Consider the following 25,058-nt stretch of genomic DNA (forward strand, 5'->3'; position numbering starts at 1 on the left):
CTTTTCCCTCTGCTCCTCCTCCCCTCCCCATTGCCCCGACTCCCTCCCTCTGCTCTACCCCCTTCTCCTCCCCACAGCACTTGTGTATACTTGTACATATTTATTACTCTATTTTATTAATGATTCTATTTATCTATTTTGATGGTGTCGATGCCTGCCTACTTGCTTTCCTTTGTTTTGTTGTCCGTCTTCCCCTTCTAGACTGCAAGCCCGTTGTTGGATAGGGATTGTCTCTGTTGCCAAATTGTACTTTCCAAGCGCTTAGTACAGTGCTCGGCACACAGTGAGCACTCAATAAATACGATTGATTGATTGAATGAATGAATGAATGAATGAATGAATACAAGATAACCAGGTCGGACATAGTCCCTGTTCCACGTGGGGCTCCCAGTCGAAGGAGGGGGGAGAGCTATTGAATCCCCATTTTACAGATGAGGAAATGGAGGCCCAGAGAAGCGAAGCGATGGCCTCCTGTCCCACCCTCCTTTTTCTGCCCGTGTCTCTCTGGGTCCCTCCCTGTTTCTTCCTCCATCCCTTTGCCGGTGTCTAAACTGTCTCCTCATCTCTGCCGGCTGTCAGCGTCTCTCCTGTCTTCCTGTCTCTGCCCTCTGTCTCTGCCGGTGTTTCTCTGTGACTCTCCTCTCTTCCAACTCTGTTCTCTCACTCTGTCGGTGACTCTGTCTTTTCCCCCTTTCTCCGCTGCCTGTCTCTGCCACTGACTCTCTGATTCTCTCTTGCCCACCTGTCTCTCTCTGCTGCCAGCATTTGCTTCTCCACCAGTGATTCTATGTCTGCTTATCTCTTTGTTTCTTCTGCTCTGCCTCTCTGTCTCTCTATCCCTCCAAAGCAGCGTGGCTTAATAATGTTGGTATTTGTTAAGCGCTTACTATGTGCAGAGCACTGTTCTAAGCCCTGGGGTAGACACAAGGGAATCAGGTTGTCCCACGTGGGCCTCACAGTCTTCATCCCCATTTTACAGATGAGGTAACTGAGGCCCAGAGAAGTTAAGTGACTCGCCCACAGTCACACAGCTGACAAGAGGCGGAGTCGGGATTCGAACCCATGACCTCTGACTCCAAAGCCCGTGCTCTTTCCACTGAGCCATGCTGCTAGAGCACGGGTTTAGGAGTATGACATTGTGGGTTCTAATCCCGACTCTGCCACTTGTCAGCTATGTGACTTTGGGCAAGTCCCTTCACTTCTCTGGGCCTCACTTACCTCATCTGTAAAATGGGGAGTAAGACTGCAAGCCCCACGTGCGACAACCTGATTACCTTGTATCTACCCCAGCGCTTAGAGCAGTGTTCGGGACATAGTAAGCGCTTAACAAATACCATCATTCCTATTATTATTACGTCTTTCTGACTCTGTCCCTGTCTCTTTTTCTTTCTCTTGATCTCTCTGTCTCTTTGACTCTGTTTTTTTTCTGTCTTGCCTCCACCTCTGTGCTTCTTTCCAACTCTGCCTATCTTTTTTGACTGCATATCTCTCTTCATCTCTCCAGAGAGATCTACCTCTCTGTCTCCCTTTTCCTGTGCCTTTCTCCATCTCTGTATGCCTCATTGTCTCCATGTTTCTATTTCTACAACCATCTCTCTGTCTGTGTCTCTCCATCTCTGTCTTTGACTCTGTGTCTCTCTCCGTCTCTGCCCTTCTTGAGTTGGGCAACCCCCCTCATTTCTTCTCCCTGAGTTGACTGAGTATCCCGAGAGAGGGAATAATAATAATAATTATGATATTTGTTAAGTACTTACTATGTGCCAAACACTGTTCTAAGTGAAGAGAAGAGGTAGGCAGGCTTGTGTCAACCCGCTGGTGAATCAGAAGACCAGGGTTCTTGTCCTGGCTCTGCCCTTGTCTGCTGTGTGACCTTGGGCACATTTACTTAACTTCTCTGTGCTGCAGTCACCTCATCTGTAAAATAGGGACCAAGACTGTGAGCCCCATGTAGGACAGGGACTGTGTCCAACCTGATTACCTTGTATCTACCCCAGGGTTTAGATCAGTGTCTGTGGCACATAGTAAGTGCTTGACAAATACTTCCCTGTTCCGAGACATCTTCTGGAGGTGCGGATGAGGCCGAGGGATGTGGGCAGGGCGAGCACAAGGACTAGGGACACAGGTCTAGTCTGAGCCAACTCTGCTTGGTCCCCAGGGCCCCAGCTGCGAGCGGGCGGGCAGCACCTGCCTCCTTTCCTCAGAGACGAGCTGTCCTGTCCCCTCCTGTCCATCCCACCCCCTTCGGTACAGACCCCATGATGCTGTCCCTGTATTAAGCCATGCCCAAAGCCCCACCCACACTGCCCCTCCCTCCTGCAGGGCCAGAGTCCCTTGTCCTCCCCCCCGAACCCCAACCTCAGGGGCCGCTCACAGGAGGTCTGCCTTCCTCCAGGGACTACTATGGCCAGGCCAGAACTGAGCTTCCCTCTCCATACCCAACTCAGGGCAGGTTCCACTTTGGTAGCCTTGTCTGCCATCCCCTCGGGACCAAGGACCAGGCCTCGGCCCTGGTCAGCTGGCCCCAGCCACGGGAGATCCTGCAGCGAGGGTCACATGGAGGTCACGTGACTCCCCCTCTCCCTACCCCCAGCCCCTCAGAGCCCCGGGCCTGTCTGAGCTGTGCCTGGACTAGGATGAGAGAGAAGTGGTTCATTCTGGGCCTCAAGGGTGAGGACAACTTGTGCCAATCCTCTTTTGAATGTCTGCTGGTGGTCCAGGTTTGAAAAACCCCAGAACCGATCCATTTACATAAAGGGATAGAGCTCGAGGGCTCAGGGGCGTCTGGGAAGAACCAGGTGATGAAGGTAAGATGGATCAATCTGGGAGGGCTCCCTGGAGGGTGAGGAGGAGGAGGTGAGGCCCTAGTTGGGGTTGGATAGAGGGGAGGGCTGGGGGCATCAGGCCCAAAGCTCTGGGGGCCTGTCGGTGACACAGTGCAGTGACATGAAAACAAACAGGGGCCCTGGCTTCATTCCTCACATTGGGGTCAGAGGCCAGCACGTATCCCAGGGTGCCTCCCTCCCTGCCTGGCACATTCCTGCCCACACGGACTCCCCATTGGCTGATAGGGCTACCTGAACACCCGGCATCCTGAACACTCAGCATACTGCCTATTGGCCCGCAAAGCCAAACCTCCGCGGCCCAGCCTGGCCATGGGCTGGGCAGTCCCCATCTCCCGCCACTCCCTCTCACTCCTTCAGAGAGGTCCCGAGGGTCCCAGGCTGCAGCTATACACCACCCCTCAGCTCTGCCTTGGCCAACAGAAGCCTCTTCCCCATTTCCCAACTCCCAGGAGGAGCTGGCAAGGGTTGGGGAGAAAATCAGGGCCCTCAGGAAGCCACACTGCCTGGATACAAGTGATTCTGATGCATTTCTTGCAGAGGTGCCTTTGAGTCAATCAGGGACCAGGGCCCAGCGGACCACCCACCTGCCTGCAATTACCTCTCCTTATCTCCTCTGCTGGAACAATTAAAGTCCAATTGAGAAATCAGAAGGCAGAGACAGACCCTGAGCTGGCTATGTTGATGATTTGGGGGCAGGCATCTGGCAGAGCCTTGAGCCAAGGGGGATTCCCAGCTGCAGCTCCATTGGCCTGCTTCTGAGACTCTCTCACCCAGAAGGCCTACCCACAGATCTAGGCTGGTGTCCCCCGCTTCCTCCTGCCTGGTCCCATGGTTGTCCTGGGGACAAAGGAGGACTCACCCAGCATAGACCAGCAGGGAAGAGGTCCTCAACATGCATGCCTGCAGCCTCCTCCCTCCCTCCCCAACTGAGATGTCTTTGAGCTGGGGGAGAGGGGAAAGCAACCGACAGACCCAGAAGGGAGAACTAAGGCAACACTTACAAGGGGAAGCAGCATGGCCTGGTGGTTAAAGCATGAGCCTGGGAGGCAAAGGACCTGGGTGCCAATCCCAGCTTCGCTACTTAATAATTTGGTATTTTGGTATTTGTTAAGCGCTTACTATGTGCCAAGCACTGTTCTAAGCTCTGGGTAGATGCAAGGTAATTAGGTTGTCCCACATGGGGCTCACAGTCTTCATCCCCATTTTAACAGATGAGATAACTGAGGCACAGAGAAGTTAAGTGACTTGCCCAAAGTCACACAGCTGATAAGTGGCAGAGCCGGGATTAGAACCCATGACCTCTGACTCCCAAGCCCGTGCTCTTTTCTCTGAGCCATGCTATACTTGTCTGCTGTGTGGCCTTGGGTAAGTCACTTAACTTCTCTGTGCCTTGGTTTCCTCAACTGCAAAATAGGAATTCAGTACCTGTTTTCTCTTCTATTTAGAATGTAAATCCCACGTCGGACAGGGACTGTAGCTGACCTGATTAACGTGTATCTACTCCCGTGCTTAGAAAAGTGCCTGATGCACAACTGAAACACTTAAAAAAATACCATTTTTTTTAAAAGACAAGATGCTACAAGCTTTACTAGCAGTCAACCCCTTCCCCTTAAAGCCATCCATGAACAAGAACAAGGAGACAGCAAGTGACCCTCTCACTCCCCAGGAAAACAAATACTTCAGGGTAAGCTGGGAAGTTCCACAGTCCTATTAGTGGAAGGGAAGGAGACCACCCTCTATCGTTGCCCCCCTGCCCCCTCCCACCACCAGGGCCTCCTTCCCTCATGGCTCCACCCTCTTGTAGATAGGAACAGGGTAGAGTGGGGGTCAGGACCCTTGGCAATGTCCCCACCTGAGATATCTCAGAAATCAAACTCAGAAGAAATCAGGCAGTGGGTAGAACCCAACCCAGAGGAAGAGGAAATGAGAAGTAAATTTCTGTAGAATTTCTTTTAGGACTCCCTGATTTCTTTGAGGTTCACTGACTGGTTTTTCAGCAACTCTGAGCCCCTCATGTTTTCACCCCCCCCTTCCCTTCTCTCCACCAGAGACTGAGCTAGATGAAGGAAGAGGTTCTTTGAGGAGAGTCATCTTCCTTTGCCTTGTTCTCCCTTGGGGTGTGCCATTGTCTGGGAAGGGTAAGACGGTTCGTGACGTGTGGTCGGGGGTGGGTCAGAGCTGAGATCTATAGCAAAGCATCCTGGTCCAGCCCAGCCAGGTGGTGGCTCTGTGGGCCGGGCCCCAGGTGATGGTTATTGTGGATGTGGCCCAAGTCAGGGTGAGGAAGAGAACTAGGCCGCTGTGTGAGCCATGACCAAGCTGACTAGCTTGAACCCTCGCCCACTCTGGGGCAGTGGTCACCCACCCTCTCTCCCTGGCCCAGCCGGTGAGGCTAGATCTGGTGCAACGGCAGGGGCCCTTGCCCTGGAGTCAGGACCCCTGGGTCCTATTTTGGGCTCAAGTGGAGGCGGAGGAGGAGTGGGAGGGAGACAAAGGGAGCAGTCAGAGTTGACATGGGGGTGGTGGGTGGGTACGGCCTGGGCAGGGAGGAGCCTGGGATGGGGGAGGAGAATGACAGGCAAAGGGGTTAGAGCTGCAGGTGACGGGTCAAGGCTGTGCTCTGGCAGGGGCTCGGTGTGGCAGAGAGAGGCTTGGGGGAGCCCAGAGAGGCCGGGGTGACAGAGGGGGCCTGGGATCATAGCCTGAGCTGACTTGTGCCTCTCTGCTTAGCGGGTTGCGCCCACGTGGGCATCCAAGGTGAGAAGCTGGGAAGCCGAAAAGAACGTCAATGAAAACGAGCCATCTAGCTGCCTGGGGATCCTCCGATTTAGAGACAGGGGATTGGACCAAATGACTAGACCTCCGTGATCTCTTGGTAGGGGCAGAGGGTGCTGCAGCTCCTCTCTATGATGGCCTAGGGAGGTGGACGGGTACCTGCACAGCAGGGAAGGAAAGGAGAGAGATTGGCCCATACCCTCCAGAGGTTATCAGATCTATCCCCTGTGGACGGAGATTCCACAAGCCTCCTCTGATACGTATTCCAAGGTCCCCCATGCCCACTGTCAGGAGGTTCTTTCTGTTGTCAAGCCCAAATCTCTCCTGCTGCAATACCAGACTGTTTCCCCAGGCCTGCATTCCAAATCTGACCTCTACGGGATCTGGAAAAAGCCCTGTGCTCTTGTCCCTGAAGACCTCAAAGATACAGGGTGCCCTATCTCTGCCAGTTGTCCTGGAACGCCTGCTCTCATCCTCCTCACTGCCTGACCCTAAACCCACCTGTTCCCCTTTGGTTATCCTTTGCCTCCTTTGAAACTCCATGGAAAGACCCACCTCCTCCTGGAAATCATCCCAGATTGACCCTGCCTGATTCTGTTCACTTCAGCTCCCCAAAGCATTCATGTTGGTCACTGAGATTTTTTTTTGTGTGTGTGTGTATACATACTACCCGTCCTCATGAGGATTGAGTTGTTCTCTGCCTCTGTTCCTTGTGTTTAATATCTTCTTGTCTGTTTCCCAGCCTGTCAATCATATTTACTGAGTGCTTACTGTGTGCAGAATACTGTATTAAATGCTTGGGAGAGTACAATATAGCAATAAACAGACACATTCCCTGCCCACAAAGAGCTTACATTGTAGAGCCTTGAGCTCCCAACTCACTTGAATCCAGCTCAAAGCTCTCCTGAAAGCCCAATTCCTCCAGGAAGCCTTCCTTGACTAATTTCCACTGCCTCTGGACATCTCAACTGCCACCCATAATGCTGTGTAGGCACATGTATACTACACTCATACACACATGCACACACATATAACTGTCCTTGGTTTTTGAAGAAGATCCCACAGGCAGTGAAATTCACCTACAAGTACATGTGCTGCTGAAAAGGCCAGTGAAGGACCCATGATTCCAGCCTCACTGTGCACACAAAAAATCTGTTCCTTATTATTACTAATAATAATTGTGTATTTGTTAAGGGCTTACTATGTGCCAAGCACTGTTCTAAGCACTAGGGTAGATACAAGGTAATCAGGTTGTCCCACCTGGGGTTCACAGTCTTAATCCCCATTTTACAGATGAGGTAACTGAGTCACAGAGAAATTAAGTGACTTGCCCAAAGTCACTCAGCTGACAAGGGACAGAGCCAGGATTAGAACCCACGACCTCTGACTCCCAAGCCCATGCTCTTTCCACTAAGCCACACTTCTTCCCTTGTTGTGATATCAAATTTATTAACCTATCTATATTTAGTCATGCTTTTGCTGTTATTTTTCCTCCTGGTCCCAGGGTAGTTTACAGTTCATGATTCTCTGCCCTTCTTCCACCTTGACTCCATTAGAATGTAAGCTCCTGAAGGGCAGGGACTGCATCTTTCACGTCTTTTGTATATTCCCAAGCATCTAGTAGAGCACTGATGATGATTATGGTATTTGTTAAGCACTTACTATAATAATGTTGGTATTTGTTAAGCACTTACTATGTGCAGGGCACTGTTCCAAGTGCTGGGGTAGATACAGGGTAATCAGGTTGTCCCACGTGAGGCTCAAAGTTAATCCCCATTTTACAGATGAGGGAACTGAGGCCCAGAGAAGTTAAGTGACTTGCCCACAGTCACACAGCTGACAAGTGGCAGAGCCGGGAGTCGAACCCATGACCTCTGACTCCAAAGCCCAGGCTCTTTCCACTGAGCCACGCTGCCAAGCACTGTTCTAAGAGCTCGAGTAGTTACAAGCTAATAAGGTTGGACAGAGTGCCTGTCCCACACCGGGCTCAAAGTCTTAATCCCCATTTTTCAGATGAGGTTATAGATGAGGTAACTGAGGCACAGAGAAGTTAAGTGTCTTGCCTATGATCACACAGCAGACAAGTGCAGAGGCAGAATTAGAACCCAGGTCCTTCTGAATTCCAGGCCCGGGCTCTGTCCACTAGGGCTATACGGAAGCAGCATGCACACTATAGGCACTCAGTAAATACTAATGACTGAATGGATGTTTGTCTGCCTACTCTGTCCTATCCCCCATCAAACTGGCAGCTCCTCAAAGGAAGGAGACATGTCCTTTAGACTGTAGGCTCCTTGTGGGCAGGGGATGTATCTGTTTATTGTTGTACTGTACTCTCCCAAGCACTTAGTACAGTGCTCTGCACACAGTAAATGCTCAATAAATATGATTGAAGGTTTCCTCCTTTGCCTCCTCTCTCTTCTGGGCCTTCTGGGGACTCCCCAGTGCCCCCTTCCCCAACCTGCCCCTCCCTGCCCTTCCCCCACCCCGGAGCTGCCTGGCCCTGCTCTCCGTGAGGAGCCTGCCCGTGATCCCCACCACTGCCCCGGTATTCGCTGAGTAACCGGGATGGCCCGGGATCCGGAGCCGAGGCAGAGGGACAGGTCTGGCTAGTTCTGCTCTGTTGTTTGTACCTGGGATTACCTCACAAGGACCGGCCTGCAGGCTCCCCCGCCCCACCCGCCGTTGGCCCGGCCCCCTTCCCGGCGCCACCAGAACGGAGAAGGTGCCGGTGCCCCATGGAGCAGCTGGCCCGGTGAGCGGGGCAGGACCCCCCAGACAGCATGGAGCGGGCCAGCCAGCCGGTGAGTGGCCGTGGGGCCGATCTGGCCTGTGGGAACAGACTTTGGGGCTGGAGGCTCACAGGAGACCTCCCCTGGGGAGGAAGGGAGGGTTTGGGATCTGGCTGGGGAGCCGGGACACCGATCCCTACTGAGGGCATGCAGTGTTGGGGACTTCCTCCCTATCTCCTCCGGTCTTCTTGGCTCCTGGAGGGAGTCCAGCCTCCTGCCTCTGTGTAGCTGCCAACACCTGGGATGAGACTCTTTCCAGCTGGAAGTCCTTGGTAGGAGGCAGAAGAAGAGAGAGTCCCATTCCTCAGCCAAAACTGACAGGGAAATCCAGACCAAGGCCCAGTCCCAGTCTAGCTCATTTCCCTGCCCTCCCTGGCTGGCCCTCTCTTCCTCACCAGAGGTCATCCCAGTTCCCTGGCCTTCAACCCTCTGGGGTCTTCAACCTTCACCTCTCTGAAGTCTCCCAGCCCTGTTCAACAGAACCATGGAGATGGGGGCTTAGGTGATGGAGGAAGAGGGAAGAGAGTGAGGGCCAGCAGGGGGGACTCTTGAAGGGGGTCATCTGGGGTGCGGGTCAGGGGCTTAGCTGGGCTGCTGAGGTGGGTGGTACCATTATGGTCAGGACCATTAAATGTGGTTGGGAAGGGTCAACAACAACCCAAAGCTCTCAACCTGAACTGGTCTTTCCCAGACAGTCTGAAACTGTCTCTCTGGGGCAACCTGGACCCCTGCCCTTGACCTAGAATGATCCCTCCTGGGCAACCTGGGTTCCTGCCCCTGGACTGGAGCAGTCTCTCCTGGACAGCCTGGGTCCCTGCCTACAGCCTGGAATGTTCTCTCCTAGGCAGCCCAATCCTTTGCTCCTTGCTAAGTGGTCTCTGTCCACTTTGGTGCTGCCCAGTCCATTCATTCAGTCAATTCATTTAATCGTATTTATTGAGCGCTTACTTGTGCACAGCACTGTATTAAGTGCTTGGGAGAGTACAATACAGCAATAAACAGGTGCATTCCCTGCCTGTAATGAGCTTACACCTAGAGCGGGAGATATAGATGTTAAAACAAATAAATAAATTACAGCTATGTTCATGAGTGCTTTGGGGCTGGGAAGGGGGAAGAACAAAGAGAGCAAGTCAGAATGATGCAGAAGAGAGTGGGAGAAGAGGAAAGGGGGTGCTCAGCCCGGGAAGGCCTCTTGGAGTTGATGTGTCTTCAATAAAGCTTTAAAGGGGGGAGAGGAACTATCTGTCAGATTTTAGAAGGGAGGGCGTTTCAGCCAAGTGGCAGGATGTGGGTTGGGGTTGGTGTCGAGATAGGCGAGATCGAGGCACAGTGAGAAGGTTAGCATTAGAGGAGCGAAGTGTGCGGACCGGGTTGAAGTAGGAGAGTACTGAAGTGAGATAGGAGGGGACAAGAAAGTGGAGGGCTTTAAAACCAATGGTGAGAAGTTTTTGTTTGGTGAGGAGGTGGATGGGCAACCACTGGAGTTTTTTGAGAAGTGGGGTGACGTCCTGAATGTTGTCGTAGAAAAATGATTCAGGTAGCAGAGTGAAGTATAGACTGGAGTGGGGAGAGACAGGAGGCTGGGAGGTCAGCAAGGAGGCTGATGCAGTTATCCAGGTGGGATAGGATGAGTGATTGTATTAATGTAGCAGTTTAGATAGAGAGGAAGGGGTGGATTTTAGCAATGTTGTGAAGCTTGGACTGACAGGATTTAGTGATGGATTGAATATGTGGGTCAATTGAGAGAGAGAGGAGTCAAGGATAACACCAAGGTTACAGGCTTGTGAGACAGGAAGGATGGTGCAGCATAGCTCTGGGCCAGAGTCCCCTTGAGCATCCTCCAGTGGTTTGACCTGGGCACTGGGTGAAGGGAGAGGCCAGGACAACTGGAAGTCCATGTGAGCAAAGCTAAAACACCTTCTCCCAACACATCCGCTATTCCCAGGAGGGATCAATGAATGGCAAAATTATCGCCTTGACCCCGGGACACCAATCGTCAATCTCACAGGGGGATGCTCCTGGGTGGACATCTGAGCTCTCCCAATCCCTGTCCTGAGCCAGGAAGCAGTTTCTCCTGGAACTGAGTCTCTTCTGGCCAGCCCCAATCCCAGGGCCCCAGGTCTTCCCCTTTCCCCGTCCCCTCTGCAGCCCCGGGTCCTGGCCTCTCAAGGTCACACCTCAACCTTTTCTCTAGCTCTGTTGTGCCCTCTTGGACAGGGCTAGACTGGGTTTTTTGGGTGTGGCTAGGTTGTGGTGGGTTGCAGAGAGGACCCAAGAGTTTGTGTCCTGAATGCACTCGCCTACCTGCAACCGCTCATCCCTGGGTGGGCCTCACCTGCTCCCACCTCCAGACCTCATGACTTTCCGATATGATTGGTCCTGGAATCAGGGAGGGAATTGAAATGGCTTTTTGTGGTGGGCTGTGGTGGAGTGGTTAGGGGCTGGGGGTCTTAAGCAAGAAGACTGAAACTTGTCAGCTTTCCCTCACCCAGCTAAGGGCATAAAGAGGCAAGATAGGTTTATTCCACAGCAGGAGAGCAGTAGGTTAGACATCAAGAAGGACTTCCCAATGGAAAGTTGCTAGACTCAGGAACAGGTGGCTGCAGGAAAAAGAAGGGGTGGGGTATGCAAACTCAGGAATGAGTCCCTTCTGCCCGGTTTAAGCGTGACCCTTTGGGCAGGGAGATGGGCTTGATGACCTCTCTGGATCCCTTCTTCCTGCCCCTTGACCCTTAGGCCCGGCCAACTCAGCTACAACAGTTCCCCAAACAGTCCTTGATTGAGAAGGATTTAGGGGGTTGGGGGCCATAGGGCCAAAGGTCGCTCCCACTTCCAGTAGGCTCAGTTCTGACCTGCCCAGAGGGGGCGCTCCAGAGCCCAACACCTCAGCCGTTGCCCCCTTCACTGGCTGGCTGGGGAGGGAGGAGGGAAGGAGGGGGAAGCAACTGGAAACAGCAGGCACTTTGGGGCAGGCGGATGAGGTGGGGCCCAGGACACAATCACCCTGTGTCTCACCAAACCACCCAGTTCCAGCCCTGGCCCGGCCCCAGCCCGGCCCGGCCCCACTGGTTGCCACCTGTCCCATCCCTGGAGCCAAGCTGGCAGGGAGCGTGCGGCGTGGCTGCGGACAGGTGGACGGATCAGCAGCCGATTCATCGGCAAAATCCTGGGCAGGCCGCACGCGACCTCAAGTGACCCCACCCCAACCCCAGCTGGGCCATGGCTCCAGGACCAGACTCAGGCTAACAGCCAGCTCCTGAGGCAATGGGGGGCCGGTGCTTGGGGCTCCTGGCTCTTGGGGGAAATAGGAGCAGGTACCCCTGGCATTCCCACCATCTTGGGGTGGTGGGAGAGTGCTGGAACTCATGCCTTGGGAATCCCAGCTCCTGGAGGTAATGGCACCTATGCCCATGGGTTTCCCAGCTCCTAGGGTTGATGGGGCTGGGGTCCATGGGCTTCCTCATGCCTAAAGGTGATGGGGTTGGTGTGCCTTGGATTTCCAGCTTCTGGGGTGATGGGGACAGTGTCTCCAGGCTCCCGGCTCCTAGAGATTCCCTGGAGTTCCCATCCAAAGTGGGGGAACGGTGATTTCCCCCACCAAGCTGCCTGGCCTGGCTCCATTGTCCCCAACAATGGGGAGAGGGAGTCCCATGGGCCAGGGGGAACTGGAGGCTCTGAGAGGTTAAAGGGCTTTTCCAAGGACAGACAGCATGCCACTTTCCCGCCCTTGCAATTGCCCTGCTGTCACCCCCATCTTTGAACCCTCTGTCATCCCATCACCCCATCAGGCAGCCCCAGCATCAGTAGGCGGGAGCGAGGCAGGATGGGTATAGACTCAGCAGCTTCTGTGGCATCCCTAAGGTCCAGGGTTCCCCTCCACCTCTACCTAGCCTTTCCCACAGCCTGGGTCTGGCACCCCCAGGAATTGGGGCAGGAGCCAGCCTGGTCTGGAAAGTTGGACTCACATCTACCCACGGAGACACCTCTGGGGCCCTGAAGAAAAGATGCTGGAGGCCAGAGACACTGAGGTCCCTCCCAACTAATTGATTTCAGATTCCTGATTGGGTTCGAGGGCTGGGGTCGGTGGGGATGGGGCAAGGAGAAGGTGTGGCACCGTCATGTATCCCGGAAAGACCCCCTCCTCGCAGGGAGGGATTGAGGGGTACACAGGGCAGTGAAGCAGCCTTAGTGACTCTCCTTCTCCCCCTTCTTTTCCAGAATGCCCCGCCCCCTACAGCCCGGGCCGCCCCAGTGAGCTCAGGTGAGACAGAGCAGGAGGGATGGGATGCGGGAGTTGGCGGGATGTGAGGGTCTGGCCGGAGCTGGGGTCTCCCAGGGGTGGGGAATTGGTCAGAGCTGAGAACCTTCTCTGTTCCAGTAACCTGCTTGGGGATGGGGAGGGGAAAGAGGGATGAGTGAGTCTGGGGGCATTTCAACTTCCTTGATTTCAGCCCCCTGAAATATCATTATTATTATTATTGTTATATTAGTTATTTGTTAAGTCCTTACTTTGTGCCAAGTTCTTTACTGAGCACTGGGGTAGCTAATCAGGTAAGATAGAGTCCCTGTTCCAAATGAAGCTCACAATCAAAGTAGGAGAGAGAACAGGCATTGAATCACCATTTTACAGATGAGGAAACAGAGGCAGAGAGCAGACGAGTGCCTCATCCAAGATCACACAGAGGGAAGTGGCAGATCTAGAATTAGAACCCAGGTCCTTTGATTCCCAGGTCCATGATCTTTGCACTTGGCCATCCGTTTCTCATATTGCCCAGGGTGGAACTGCCTAAACCTCCCCTCTCCCTGGGAAGACACTCCCCCTACCAAAAGTCCCTTGGAAACTGGGGAAAGGGCAGACTACGAGGGGCTTTGTCCTGGAAACAGCTTGTCCCCCAAATGAGGGGAGACAGATCCTGTTCTGGAGGAGTCGGGGGTCCTGATGAGAGTCCGACTGGGCCAGCCTTGTCTCCCTCTTCCTCCTCTGCCCCTGCCCCAAGGGTCTCACTCACCCCCATTGCCCGCCCACTCCTAGGTGTCACCTTGTCCGTGCCCAAGATCACATGGCAAGGGAGCCGGAGGCGGCTGACCCTCATTGGCAGCATCGTCGTGCTCATCGGCCTGGTCCTGGCCCTCATCCTCCTGTGTAAGCTTCATCCCCGGTGCTGGCCGGTCAACCTGGGAAGGGCATGGGTTGCAAAGGGACCCTGAGCCAAGAGTCTCCCCTGCCCCTCCTCCTTCCCACACTGAGCGCCCAGGAGGCCTCTCGCTGAGACTCAGCCCCTCCTTCAGATGGAGAGACTAGGTCTGGCATGGTAAACCTCTCCAGAGGCAGAATCAGAGCTCAGCTCCCCCAGCCCCATTCTGGCAGAGTTCTCCCCACCTACCTGCAACCCCGGGGAAGGAGGACCCCCTCTGAGGTGGGGGGAAGCCCGGTGTGGGGGGCGCAGTGAATAGGTGGTCCCAAGCTTCTTCAGGCCTGGCCGCAGAGGGGTGGGAGGGCATGGGGAGGAGCACGGCTTCATGGTAGGGACAGTCAGGGGCCCTGTGAAGGAGGCCCCGAGGCCAGCCAGGGTTTTCCTGACAGATATGAGTGCGACAATTACCCGGTCGTTCCCTGGGGACTCCAGACTCCTTTCCATGGAGACTGAGGGGGATCTAAGGTCTGCAAAGGGAGCCCTGTAACCCCCAAAGCCCCAGGTGACCAGTGCATGCAGGGACCACATGGCCAAGGTGGTGACTGGGGTCCCCTCCTCTTCCAGTCCACTTCTGGAGGGGCCAAACGGGGATCCACTACCACGAGCCGGTCGAGAGCTGCAGCAAGAGTGCCCGGCGCTGCGACGGGGTGGTGGACTGCAAGCTCGGGAGTGATGAGCTGGGCTGTGGTACGGGGACCCTCGTGGACTGGGTGGGCGGTGGGCAGGAGCCAGTGGGGGCAGGGAGGGGCATAAGGATGAGGACCTTTGGATGCACATCACTGTGGATGTGGGCAGGGGAGTGCATGATCTGTGCCCTCCTGGGTGCTTATGAGTCCATGGTGGGTGCTGATATGCGTCTGTCAGGGTGCTCAACTATATGCATTCATGTGTATATATGGAAGTGCGTTTGCTCAATTATGAGTATGCTTATGTGCATGTGGACAGCTGTGTCTGTATGCTCAACTATAACCATGCATCTGTGCAAATGGGTCATCATCATCAATAGTATTTAATGAGGGCTTACTGCGTGTGGAACACTGTAGTTGGTATTTGGGTCTGCATGCTCAACTCTGTGCACGCAGTTTTGAATGTGTACACGTGGAGGGTATGCCGGCATGCTCAACTATGTCCTCGCATGAGTGCATATGGATGGGTGTGTCTGCAAGCTCACCTATGTGCATGGGTGAGTACATGTAAGGTGTGTGCTCAAGTACAAGAATGCCTGTTCATCTCTATGCATAGCATGTGTGCAAAGGAGCATTTGACCATACTTGGACAAGAGATCCAGGGGTCCCCCTATCACCCCCAAACCCCTAGAGTCTCTTGGTGCCACTAGCCCCTTGCTGCCATGTTTCTCCATGACCTGTTTTGCCAGCTCTGGGCCTCCAGCGTCTCTTATATGGGCCCAGGCCTGGGAATTCAGAGTCTGAGTCCTGGCGGTGCCCTGGCCCTGTCAACCAGGACCTGTCCCCCTTCAGATGCCTGGGGCGGAAAGCTGAGGCTGCGGGTAGCGGGAATTAGCAGGAAGCCCTTTGATCTCTGGAATTTAATATAATGGGAAGGTTACGCCCGTCCTGGTGTCCACGGCTGGCTGTGGCCATGGGGCTCGTGCTCACCATTCAACCCCAGCAACTTCCATCCCCCACCCTCCCAATTGTGTCCACAGTGAGGTTTGACTGGGACCAGTCCCTGCTCAAGGTCTATTCCGGGACTCAGCAGCAGTGGCTTCCCGTCTGCAGCGATGGCTGGAACAGTACTTATTCCACCAAGACATGCCAGCAGCTGGGGTTTCAGAGGTAACTCTCTCGTGGTCCTCGGTCTAGCTCTGCCCAGCTCCAGTCAGAGATCACTGGAAAAGGAGACCTGCCCGGGGGCCCTCAATCCTCAAATCCTTGCCCTGGTGGAGGGAAGCGATGGTACAGATAATGCAAAGCAACAGATAAGGCAGAGCAGGGGTGATGGGCACAGTGCTGACAGTCGGGACAATCTGACAGTCGGGATCAATCAATCAATCAATCATATTTATTGAGTGCTTACCATGTGCAGAGTACTGTACTAAGCTCTTGAGAGAGTACAATATAACAATAAAACAGATGTATTTTGGTGGTTACTGTTGAGGGCTGGGGGTGCCCAGTGTGAGTGAACATAGAAGCAAGATGGGTTTGTAGTCACTGGGCAATCTACTGCAAATAAACCACAACATGGATAAACCAAGCAAGAATATTTGAGAATTGCTGCCTAATGGGAAGGCAGGGTCAAGTGTAGGTTCCACCTACACGGAGGAGGAGGGTGAGAGTATTTTTTAATGGTATTTGTTAAGTGTTTACTATGTGCCAGGCCCTGTACTAAGCACTAGGGTAGATACAAGCAAATCGGGTTGGACCCAGCCCATGTGCCACCTGGGGCTCATAGTGTTAATCCCCATTTTACAGATGAGGTAACCGAGGCTCAGAGTATTTCTTCTGAATGGCTCTCTCTCTGTCTCTCTGTCTCTTTCTGGGTCTCTCTTATTTAGAGGGCAGGAGGAGATTGGGGAAGACCTTAGACAAGGTCATCTGACCTTTAGGAGGTAGAGGCAGCCGAATGCATCACTGAGGGAGGTTATGGGGTCATAGGTCATGAATGGTATGGTAGGAATGGCAGGAGAATAGCATCTTTGACCAAGAAGTTTAGAAGGGTGGACAATATGCCTTTCAGAGTTCCTTCCAGAGTGAGGATTTGGAATGGCAGACCCCTGGGGTGATGGGCTCTCAGGTCACTGTTGCTACGGGACAAGCTCCAGCCAGTCTGGGCTTCAGTCTCTCCATCTGCAGAGTGGGGACAGCTAGAGGAGAGGCAATGAAGCACTTTCCTGCGGACCTGAACGTCATGAGGTCAGGTTGGCAGGAAGGAGCCCCAAGACTTGGGGGACATTTCTTAACTCTGCTGCCCCTCTGCTACCTGCAGTGCCTTCCACACGGACGAGGTCATCAGGAAAGGGTTAGGGGAGAGTTTCTCGGTCTCAGAATTCCGCGGCTCCATCCAGGCAAGCATCAACAGGTAGGCAGAGGGGCACTGGGCAAGGGTGGGGATCAGTAAGTGATGACTTGACCCTGACCCACTCAGTGACCTACCGCGGCTCTCATCAGGGGAGACCCCAGACCCGTCCCTGAAGCCCTCGCCCCACACCAAACACACCCTCATTCGCTTCCTAGCTTCATCCTCCTCTGACTCATGCCCCTACATGGTGGTCAAGTAAGCCTGCTCTCTGTCCCACCTCAATCATATCAGGAGTATTTATTGAGCACCAACAATGTACTGGGTGCTTGGGAGAGTATACAAGAGCTGGTAGACCTAGTGCCTTCCCCAAGGGGCTCACAGTCAAACAGTGGATATAGACATGAAAGATAGGATAGTTACAGATCCACAATCTGTGATTTCTCTCACGCTATCGCCTCCTCACATGAAATGCCTTTCTTGCCTTTTTTCAACAAACACCGTTACCCGTGCACACCCCCTATGTGTCAACTTGTCTGGGTGATACAAGTCAACGGCTGACTTGGGCTTAATCAACAACAAGCACCTTCAAGGCTCCAAGCGGAGAAGAGTCTGGGTCCCTGACCCTGGGGGGTGCCCAACATGTGAAGGGAACTTACCCAGGGCATGAGGAGTGGGCCGGTTCTCTTTGGGACCACCCAGTGGCCTGGGGGTTGCTGTGTCCCCTGAGTGTCCCTCCCCTCTCCTCCCCCCCCCAAGTCCCATTATGATTTCCCTTTCCCAACTCTGAACTTTCACCTCCCCTAGGTCTGACTGCCCCTCCCAACGTTTCGTCTCTCTCCGTTGCACAAGTGAGAAGATTCTTTGACCTTTCAACTTTGGATCCGAGGGATGGGAGGATTTTGGGTTGGGGAGCTGGAGGGTTGGAGTAGGGGAGAAGTAGCCCCCATTTTGGGGGCCCCCAAGCTTGGTCTCTGCACATCTTGCTTGGGAGGGGGAATGTGAGGAGGGGGAGGGTAGCACCCCAGGGCTGACAGGCTTAGGGCAGTTGGTGTCCCTGGGAGGTGGGTACTGTCTCTGCCTCGCCCCCCACCAAACCCAACCCTGCAGAGGGGAGGTGGTGGGTGACGAGAGGGAGTTGGATGGAGTTACCCATTTTTGTTCTCTCCCATCCAGACTGTGGTATGCGGGCCATCACGGGTCGAATCGTCGGGGGGGCCCTGGCCCCCGAGAACAAGTGGCCCTGGCAGGTCAGCCTCCACTACGGTCCCACGCACATCTGCGGCGGCACCCTCATTGACTCCCAGTGGGTGCTGACCGCAGCTCACTGCTTCTTCGTGTAAGTTACTGGACCGCAGCCAGGGCGGCGAGGGGGATTGTGGTTAGCCTTAGGCCGGTGGTGAGAGTGGGTTGGAGGGGGTGGCTGGGGAGGGGCCGGGGCGAGGCTGGGAAAGCTGTGGTTACAATTCGAGAGGTCACCTCATCCGTCCCCCATCCCTCCACCCCCCGCCTCCGGGCTCGGGCCCAGGGCGACATTTTGGGACAGGGGCTGGGTCCCTCTGCTCTTGACGTCTCTCAAAGGACCCGGGAGAAGATCCTCGAGGGCTGGAAGGTGTACGCGGGCACCAACAACCTGCTGCAGCTGCCGGAAGCCGCCAGCGTCTCCCAGATCATCATCAACAGCAACTACTCTGATGAGCATGACGACTATGACATCGCCCTGATGAGACTGACCAAGCCCCTACCCCTATCGGGTGAGTGGGCAGTCGTCCCGGCCAGGTGTAGGCCCAGGGGACCCCTGCGGGGAGTCCGGTTATAGGGGACCTCTAGGCACTGCCCCCGGTTCCCCGCTCGGTTTTGCTCAGCTGTTCGGGCAGCCTCCCGGTGGTGCCCTGCCCTCTAATTACCCTCTCAGCCTGCCGTGCCCCGCCTGAGGGGGGTGGGGGTGAGTCAGGGCAATTACGGCCCTTCGGGAGAGGAGGAAGAAACTGAGGCAAGGTGAACTGGGAGGGGTTGGCACTGGGATATTGGATGAGTCAGGGGCCAGGGATCCAAACCCATGACCCCCAGCCTGGGTCTCTGTCTCACCTGGGGGCTGAAGACCCCTGTGCTGCTTGGGCAGAGAGGGCCCTTGGACCGGGGTGGGGGGATTCAGAGAGCAATAAGGAGAGAGGAGAGAGAAAGGAAAGGGAGAAGGGAGGAGGGGTGGGAGGGAAGGGAGAATGGAGGCGGGAAGGGTCGGTTCTCCAAAGGATGGGGTCTGGCTGGCCCTTCCCCCACGCTCCAGCCGACCCCATGAGGCTGGAGACTGAGCACGGAGCCGTGCTCCGTTCAGCCCAGGTGCATCCTGCCTGCTTGCCCATGCACGGCCAGACCTTAAGCCGCAACGAGACCTGCTGGATCACCGGTTTCGGCAAGACCAAGGAGACAGATGGTGAGGGGGCGACGGCGGTGGGCACGGGCTGAGGGAGGACAGAGGGCAGCTCCCAGGCCCTACTATAACCACAGGAGGGACGGGGATAAGTCAGTGCAGCTGGGAAAGGCTCCAGGATCAGAGGAACAAAAGGAGCTTTGGAGTATGGCAGAGGCCCATCCCAGCCTGGGGCCCAACCTGTTCAATGGGTGGGGGTGGGGGGAAGGCAACCTTAACTTCTGGAGGTGTGGGGAGACAGGTGTCGGAGTTCTCCCAACCTCCACAGATTGGCTGTGTTTCCTTAGGCAAGTCACTTCACCCCTCTGGAGCTCCATCTTTCCCTCTAGGAAATGAGAGAAGTGTTTGTGGCAGGAAGTGGCAAGAGGATATATGAGGCTTAGAATGGGCACTGAGCCCGGGACTGAGGGGCAGGGAGGGGCTGGCAGTGGAAGGGGGGGGGGCAAGATGGGTCCTTTGAGCTAGGAGAGGGTAGTCCCGACAAAACAAATTCCACCCCAGCCAACTAATGTACGTCTCTACTAATGTGTACTCCACTAATGTATGTCTCTGTGAATGTCTCTGCTAATGTAGATCTCCTCGAGTGTCTGTTTTTGTGATTGCGCATCTTTGCTAGTGTGTGATTCTGCGAGTGTGTGTCTTCGCTAATGTGTCTGTGAGAGTGTTTCCATTAGGGTATCTTTTTGAGGGTCGGCGGAATAATAATAAGAATGAGAATTGTGCTGTTTGTTGTGCACGAGCCAAGGTGTATGCTAAGCGCTGGGGTAGATACAACACCAGCAGATCAGACACGGTTCCTGTTCCACATGGGGCGATTTTGGGTCTCTGCAAGTGTACGTCTCAGCCACCATGTGTCTGTATCTCTGCGGGAGTCCAAGTCTGTGCCAATTCATCTGACCCTGGGAAACGTTGGCCAGGAGAAGACCATCTCTGGGTCCAGAGCAGGGTCCCTGGGGGAGTGAGTGTCCCCTAAAGTGCGCCCGGATGCCCCTGTCCCTGCAGAGAAGACATCACCATACCTGCGAGAAGTGCAGGTGGGGCTCATCGCCTTCCACCAATGCAACGACTACTCCGTGTACGACGGCTACCTGACGCCCCGCATGATGTGTGCCGGCGACCTCCGCGGAGGGAGAGACTCATGTCAGGTGAGGACAAGCAGGTGGCCCTGAGGCAAGGGATGGGCAGCAAGTGGGGGACCACCATCTCTTGGGGCCCAGGGTGCCCCGATCTGATGACTCCCAGCCTCTCCCCAGGGCGACAGCGGAGGACCCCTGGTGTGTGAGGCCAACAACCACTGGTACCTCACGGGTGTCACCAGCTGGGGCACTGGCTGCGGGCAGAAGAACAAGCCTGGCGTCTACACCAAGGTGACCGAGGTGCTGGACTGGATATACAGCAAAATGGAGGTATGAAGGGCTGGAAGCAAATGGAGGGGTGGTGGGGTGGGGGGGGTGGAACCTGGAGGCATCCACAGCCCCAGGCCTTGTTGCAAGAGCACAAAGGACCCTGGACTGGGGAGATTGGAGTTCGGTTCTTTAGGGTGCCAGCAGTGAAGGACATTCATCCTTCGTGGCGGACATAGAAGGCCCCATCCTGAGCCTCCCCTAGCAGGGAAAGCCCCCTTAGTCCACAGTCATATAACCCAAATTCTGAGTTGGCTTGGGGTCCCCATACTGGGGACCCAACCTATTCATGGGTGAGTCGGGGGCCGACGGAGGGGAAAGCAGCCCTAACTCCTAGGGGTGTGGGGAGACAGGAGTTGGAGTCCTCCCAACCACCACAGCGTGTCTTTAGGCAAGTCACTTAACCTCTCTAGGCCTCCATCTCTTCCTCTAGGAAGTGGGGAGGAGCGTCGGTGGCAGGAAGTGGCAGGAGGATAGATGAGACTGAGGCTAGGTATGGGCATTGATCCCGGGACTAGGGGTCAGGGCGGGGCTGGCAGCGGTTCCCATACCAGTCTACTGCCCTGCCTGTTTCCTGCTAACACGCATCCCCGCTCCTCTCCAGAAGGAAGCGAGGTCCGGGAAGGTCTGAGCGGAGGCCCTGTGTGCCACCTACAGCCCCGAATGAGAAGACTTCTGGAGGTGAAGCTACCAGCTTGTTTGCAGGGTTTCCTGGGGAATGGGGATGGGGGGCAGAGATGTCAGGAGACCACCAGCTGCTTCTCTGAAGTGTCCTTGCTCACCCCCCCCCCCCGACCCCTGTATGTGCTCACACCTGTGTGTGTGCCCATATGCCTCATCAGAGTCAGGACAGCATTCAGACTGGGACCCTGCTGGTCCTGGGGACGGGACCCCGTGTTGCTCACACACTCCACCACACCCCCAGGACCCTTGCCAAAGCCAGCAGGTGGAGCAGAGGACATTGCCCTCCCTTCACTGGACCAGACCCACCCTGGGGCTCAGCTCTGAGGCGAGTGGGCAAGAGGGACTATTCCCATTTCGCTAACTGGCTGAGCACAGCCGAAATATCCTTCCCCTCCTAGGCCCTTCCTCGTAGTCTCAACAGCTGATGTCTCAGACATTGCCAGCCCCACACCTCCATCCCAGCTGCCCAACTCCCGCTGCCCAGCCCCAGGCCATGAGGAATTTTTGTTCAGTACTCAGGGAGGATGGTCTAGCGATTGCACTGGCCCAGGCAACCTGGGGAACCCCAGGCCCTAGTAATGAGACCCGATCCAGCCATGGGATGTAGGGTCTCCAGGCCCCCAACTCCGCGCTGCAGATTACCCCCCACCCCTGGTTCCCCGCCAGACCTCCAGTAGGGAGGTCTGTTCTAGGGCCAAGCCAGGAGATGACAGAAGAGATGAGCCCTGCTGGACCCCGATGCCTTGTCCCCTCACCATCTGGAGGAACTCCTAGTCTGACCGGTGTCCAGATGGTAACGACCCTTGAACCCAGGATGGGGTCCGACACAGCTCCGGAGAGTCAGCCCCCCAGAAGGGCACTTGCAAGTCCAGCTGGGATCTGGTTGTCCTGGATCTGTTCATCTGGAGAATCGGCACCGGGCACCAAGAGCCCCATCCCCAGCGCCGCTGGCGGCCACCTCAGACCCTCTTGGCCAGGCGATGTGCCTTGCAGACTCGTGGTCAGGGCGGACAGTGCCAGTGGGAGTTTGACAATGACTCTGCTTTGATGGTGCCATTTCAGCAAGCCCGGCACTCTGCCCCCACTGCCCCTTGTCCCCACCCTGCCAGACCCTCCCGCAAGACAGGGGACGCCCTCTGCGCTTGGGGCCCTGGAGAGCCGTGACTGCAGGGCTGGCCCTTGCCCAAAGACTCTGAGGCCCCGGTGGAGATGAATGAACAGTATCTGGTGCCCCCAACCCCGCCCTGCCACCCTGGAGGCCCCTCTCTCCAACTCTCATTTGACCTTTCGGCCCCAGAGTGTGGCATCCTATCAATGATAAGTAGCTTTGTCCTCATTGCTTTGCCCTTGGCTCATGTTACCTTGGCAGTGCCACGGAGATCCCCCCTCCATGCTCATTCTGTTCCCACTGCCTCAGCTATTGGCCTGGAGCCACGCCTCTTCCTCCTTCCCCCTGACCCACCATCCCCACCTTCCCCTGGACCACTGAGCCAGCCCCATCCCCACAGCCCATCCCACTGGCCCTGTCCCAAAGACTTCTCCCGATCCAGAGCCTGGGAGAGAAAGCTGGGCAGCAGGAACCTGTTGCTTTCCTCAAGAGGAGGGTCTTCTCTAACAAGCCCCTCCCTGGGGCTCTGAACTTGGCAAAGTGGCGGAAGGGACGGGGAGAGGAGAGGAACTGTGGGGGACCATTTCATGTTTCAGCATTTCCTCAGCAATCTGCCACATCTCTCTTGCCGGGCAGTGATTGCATCCTCTGGATGTGCATCCTGCATATCCAACTTCAATCAATCAATCATTCAGTGGTATTTATTTGAGCACTTACTATGTGCAGAGAACGTACTAAGCCCTTGTGGAGTATACTATAAGAGAATGAGAAGACATGTTCCCTGCCTATAATGAGTTTACAGTCTTCCCCGGATGAATAAACGTGATTGGCCATCTGAACCACTGTTCTAGCAGGACAGCAACCCTCACCCACTGCCTTCTCCCAGCAAATCCCTCCTTCCCCCTCTCCACCACCCCCAGGAAGGGGAAGTGAGGGGCAGGGGATTCCCTGAAAGATGCAAGTATTCTGTGTATTGGGGAGTGCATCTGTAGCTGTAATCTTAACAAATGAGATTTGTTAAGTGCTTACTGTGGCCTTACTGTTCTAAGCACTAGAGTAGATACAAGTTAATCAGGTTGGACCCAGTCCCTGTTCTACATGGGGCTCTTAGTCTAAAAAGGAAGGAGTTCAAGTATTGAATCTCCATTTTACATTTGAGAAAACTGAGGCACAGAGAAGTTAAATGACTTGCCCGAGGTCACCCAGCAGGAAAATGAAGGACAGAGATTAGAACCCAGGTCCTCTGACTCCCAGGCCACACTAGGCCACACGGCCACCCTGTTCCATGTGTCTCTGCATGTACACCTGCATGTGTATATGTTCCTGTGTCTCGGTGCGTACACCTGCATGTGTGTGTTCCTATGTGTTGTTGCGTGTACACCTGCTGTGTGTGTTTCTATGTGTCTCTGCCTGTGTGTAATCCTATGTGACTAACTGTTCAACTGCATGTGTTTGTATTCACAAATGGCTCTCAGCTGAGGGGAGGGATGAGAGAGAGTGAGTGGTGCTGTGAGCTCAGCCCTAACAGCACCCTGATCAGCATGGTGACCAATTCCCCTCCTTGCATTATTTGCTCTCAAGACTTCAGTGTAGAGGCTCATCCATCATTTATTCCAGCTGGGAGTCTCCCCCATTGCGTTTCACCCATAGGGCCCTGCACTCTCCCCCTGGACCCCAGCCTGCATCTCCAAGCTCTAGCCTCACCCCAGGCCAGTAGCAGGGGGTGGGGGAGGCATGCTGATCCAGTCAGAGAAGCAACAGGGCCAGGCGGAAAAAGTAAGGACCTGAGAGTCATTCATTCATTGAATGAATGAATGAAGCAGCGTGGCTTAGTGGAAAGACACGGGCTTGGGAGTCAGAGGTCGTGGGTTCTAATTCCAGCTCTTTCACTTGTCGACTGTGTGACTTTGGGCAAGTCACTTAATTTCTCAGTGCCTCAGTTACCTCATCTGTAAAATGGGGATTAAGACTGTGAGCCCCACGTGGGATAACCCGATTACCTTATATCTATCCCAGTAGCACATAGTAAGCGCTTAACAAATACCATCATTATTATTATTATTCCATCGTTTTTGAGTGCTTGCTATATGCAGAGCGCTGTAGTAAGTGCTTTGAAAGTACAATTCAGCAACAAAGACAATCCCTGCCCCCAACGGGCTCAGAGTCAGGACACCTAGGTTCTTATTCTGCCCCTGCTACCTGCCTGCTGTGTGACTTTGAGCAATTCACTTATCTGTTCTAAGCCTCGGATTTCTCATCTGAAAATGTGAATTAACCATCTATTCTTCCTCCTACATAGATTGTACTCCTTGCGTGGGACAGGGACTGTGTCCGACCTGATGATCTTGCATCTACTTCAGCACTTAGTATAGTGCTCAGCACATGGTAGATGTTTAACAAGTACTGCACTTATTGTTGTTACCTGAGGCCAATCAATACCTCATCCTCCAAAAAGACAGCTTTGTCTATTTGTCTCTGTCAAAGAGACGGACACAGCAAAGAGACTGTGAGACCCACATGAGACAGGGACTGTGTCCACCCAATTTGCTTGTATCTACACCAGATACAGAGAAGCAGCGTGGCTCAGTGGAAAGAGCATGAGCTTGGGAGCCAGAGGTCATGGGTTCGAATCCCAGCTCTGCCACTTTTCAGCTGTGTGGCTGAGGGCAAGTCACTTAACTTCTCTGTGCCTCAGTTACCTCATCTGTAAAATGGGGATGAAGATTGTGAACCTCATGTGGGACAACCTGATTACCTTGTATACCCCAGCGAATAGAACAGTGCTTTGCACATAGTAAGTGCTTAACAAATACCAACATTATTACACCACTGTTTAGTACAGTGCTTATTATTA

General features: G+C 54.5%; 1 protein-coding gene across 1 annotated transcript; it reads left to right on the plus strand.

Moving 5' to 3' along the window:
• The first annotated feature begins 4,416 nt into the window (after window positions 1-4,416).
• On the plus strand, window positions 4,417-23,043 carry TMPRSS13 (transmembrane serine protease 13). The gene is made up of 13 exons (XM_029076106.1): window positions 4,417-4,527; window positions 12,626-12,668; window positions 13,440-13,550; window positions 14,167-14,289; window positions 15,269-15,398; window positions 16,549-16,641; window positions 17,386-17,429; window positions 17,755-17,917; window positions 18,160-18,332; window positions 18,914-19,012; window positions 20,012-20,154; window positions 20,263-20,415; window positions 21,017-23,043. Exons 1-13 carry the CDS (start codon window positions 4,417-4,419, stop codon window positions 21,041-21,043), a joined length of 1,413 nt encoding a protein of 470 aa, XP_028931939.1. The 3' UTR covers window positions 21,044-23,043.
• Window positions 23,044-25,058: the final 2,015 nt, after the last annotated feature.

This window comes from Ornithorhynchus anatinus, chromosome 11 (genome assembly GCF_004115215.2).
Source record: "Ornithorhynchus anatinus isolate Pmale09 chromosome 11, mOrnAna1.pri.v4, whole genome shotgun sequence".
In the NCBI taxonomy this organism is placed as follows: Eukaryota; Metazoa; Chordata; class Mammalia; order Monotremata; family Ornithorhynchidae; genus Ornithorhynchus; species Ornithorhynchus anatinus.

Bases quoted from the DNA above. Each gene is read 5' to 3' on its own strand.
- TMPRSS13 (XM_029076106.1), top strand. From the start codon at position 4,417: ATGCTACAAGCTTTACTAGCAGTCAACCCCTTCCCCTTAAAGCCATCC. The intron at 13,551-14,166 runs GTAAGCTTCATC...CTCCTCTTCCAG, and splicing joins CCTGGCCCTCATCCTCCTGT to TCCACTTCTGGAGGGGCCAA. The intron at 15,399-16,548 runs GTAACTCTCTCG...TGCTACCTGCAG, and splicing joins CAGCAGCTGGGGTTTCAGAG to TGCCTTCCACACGGACGAGG.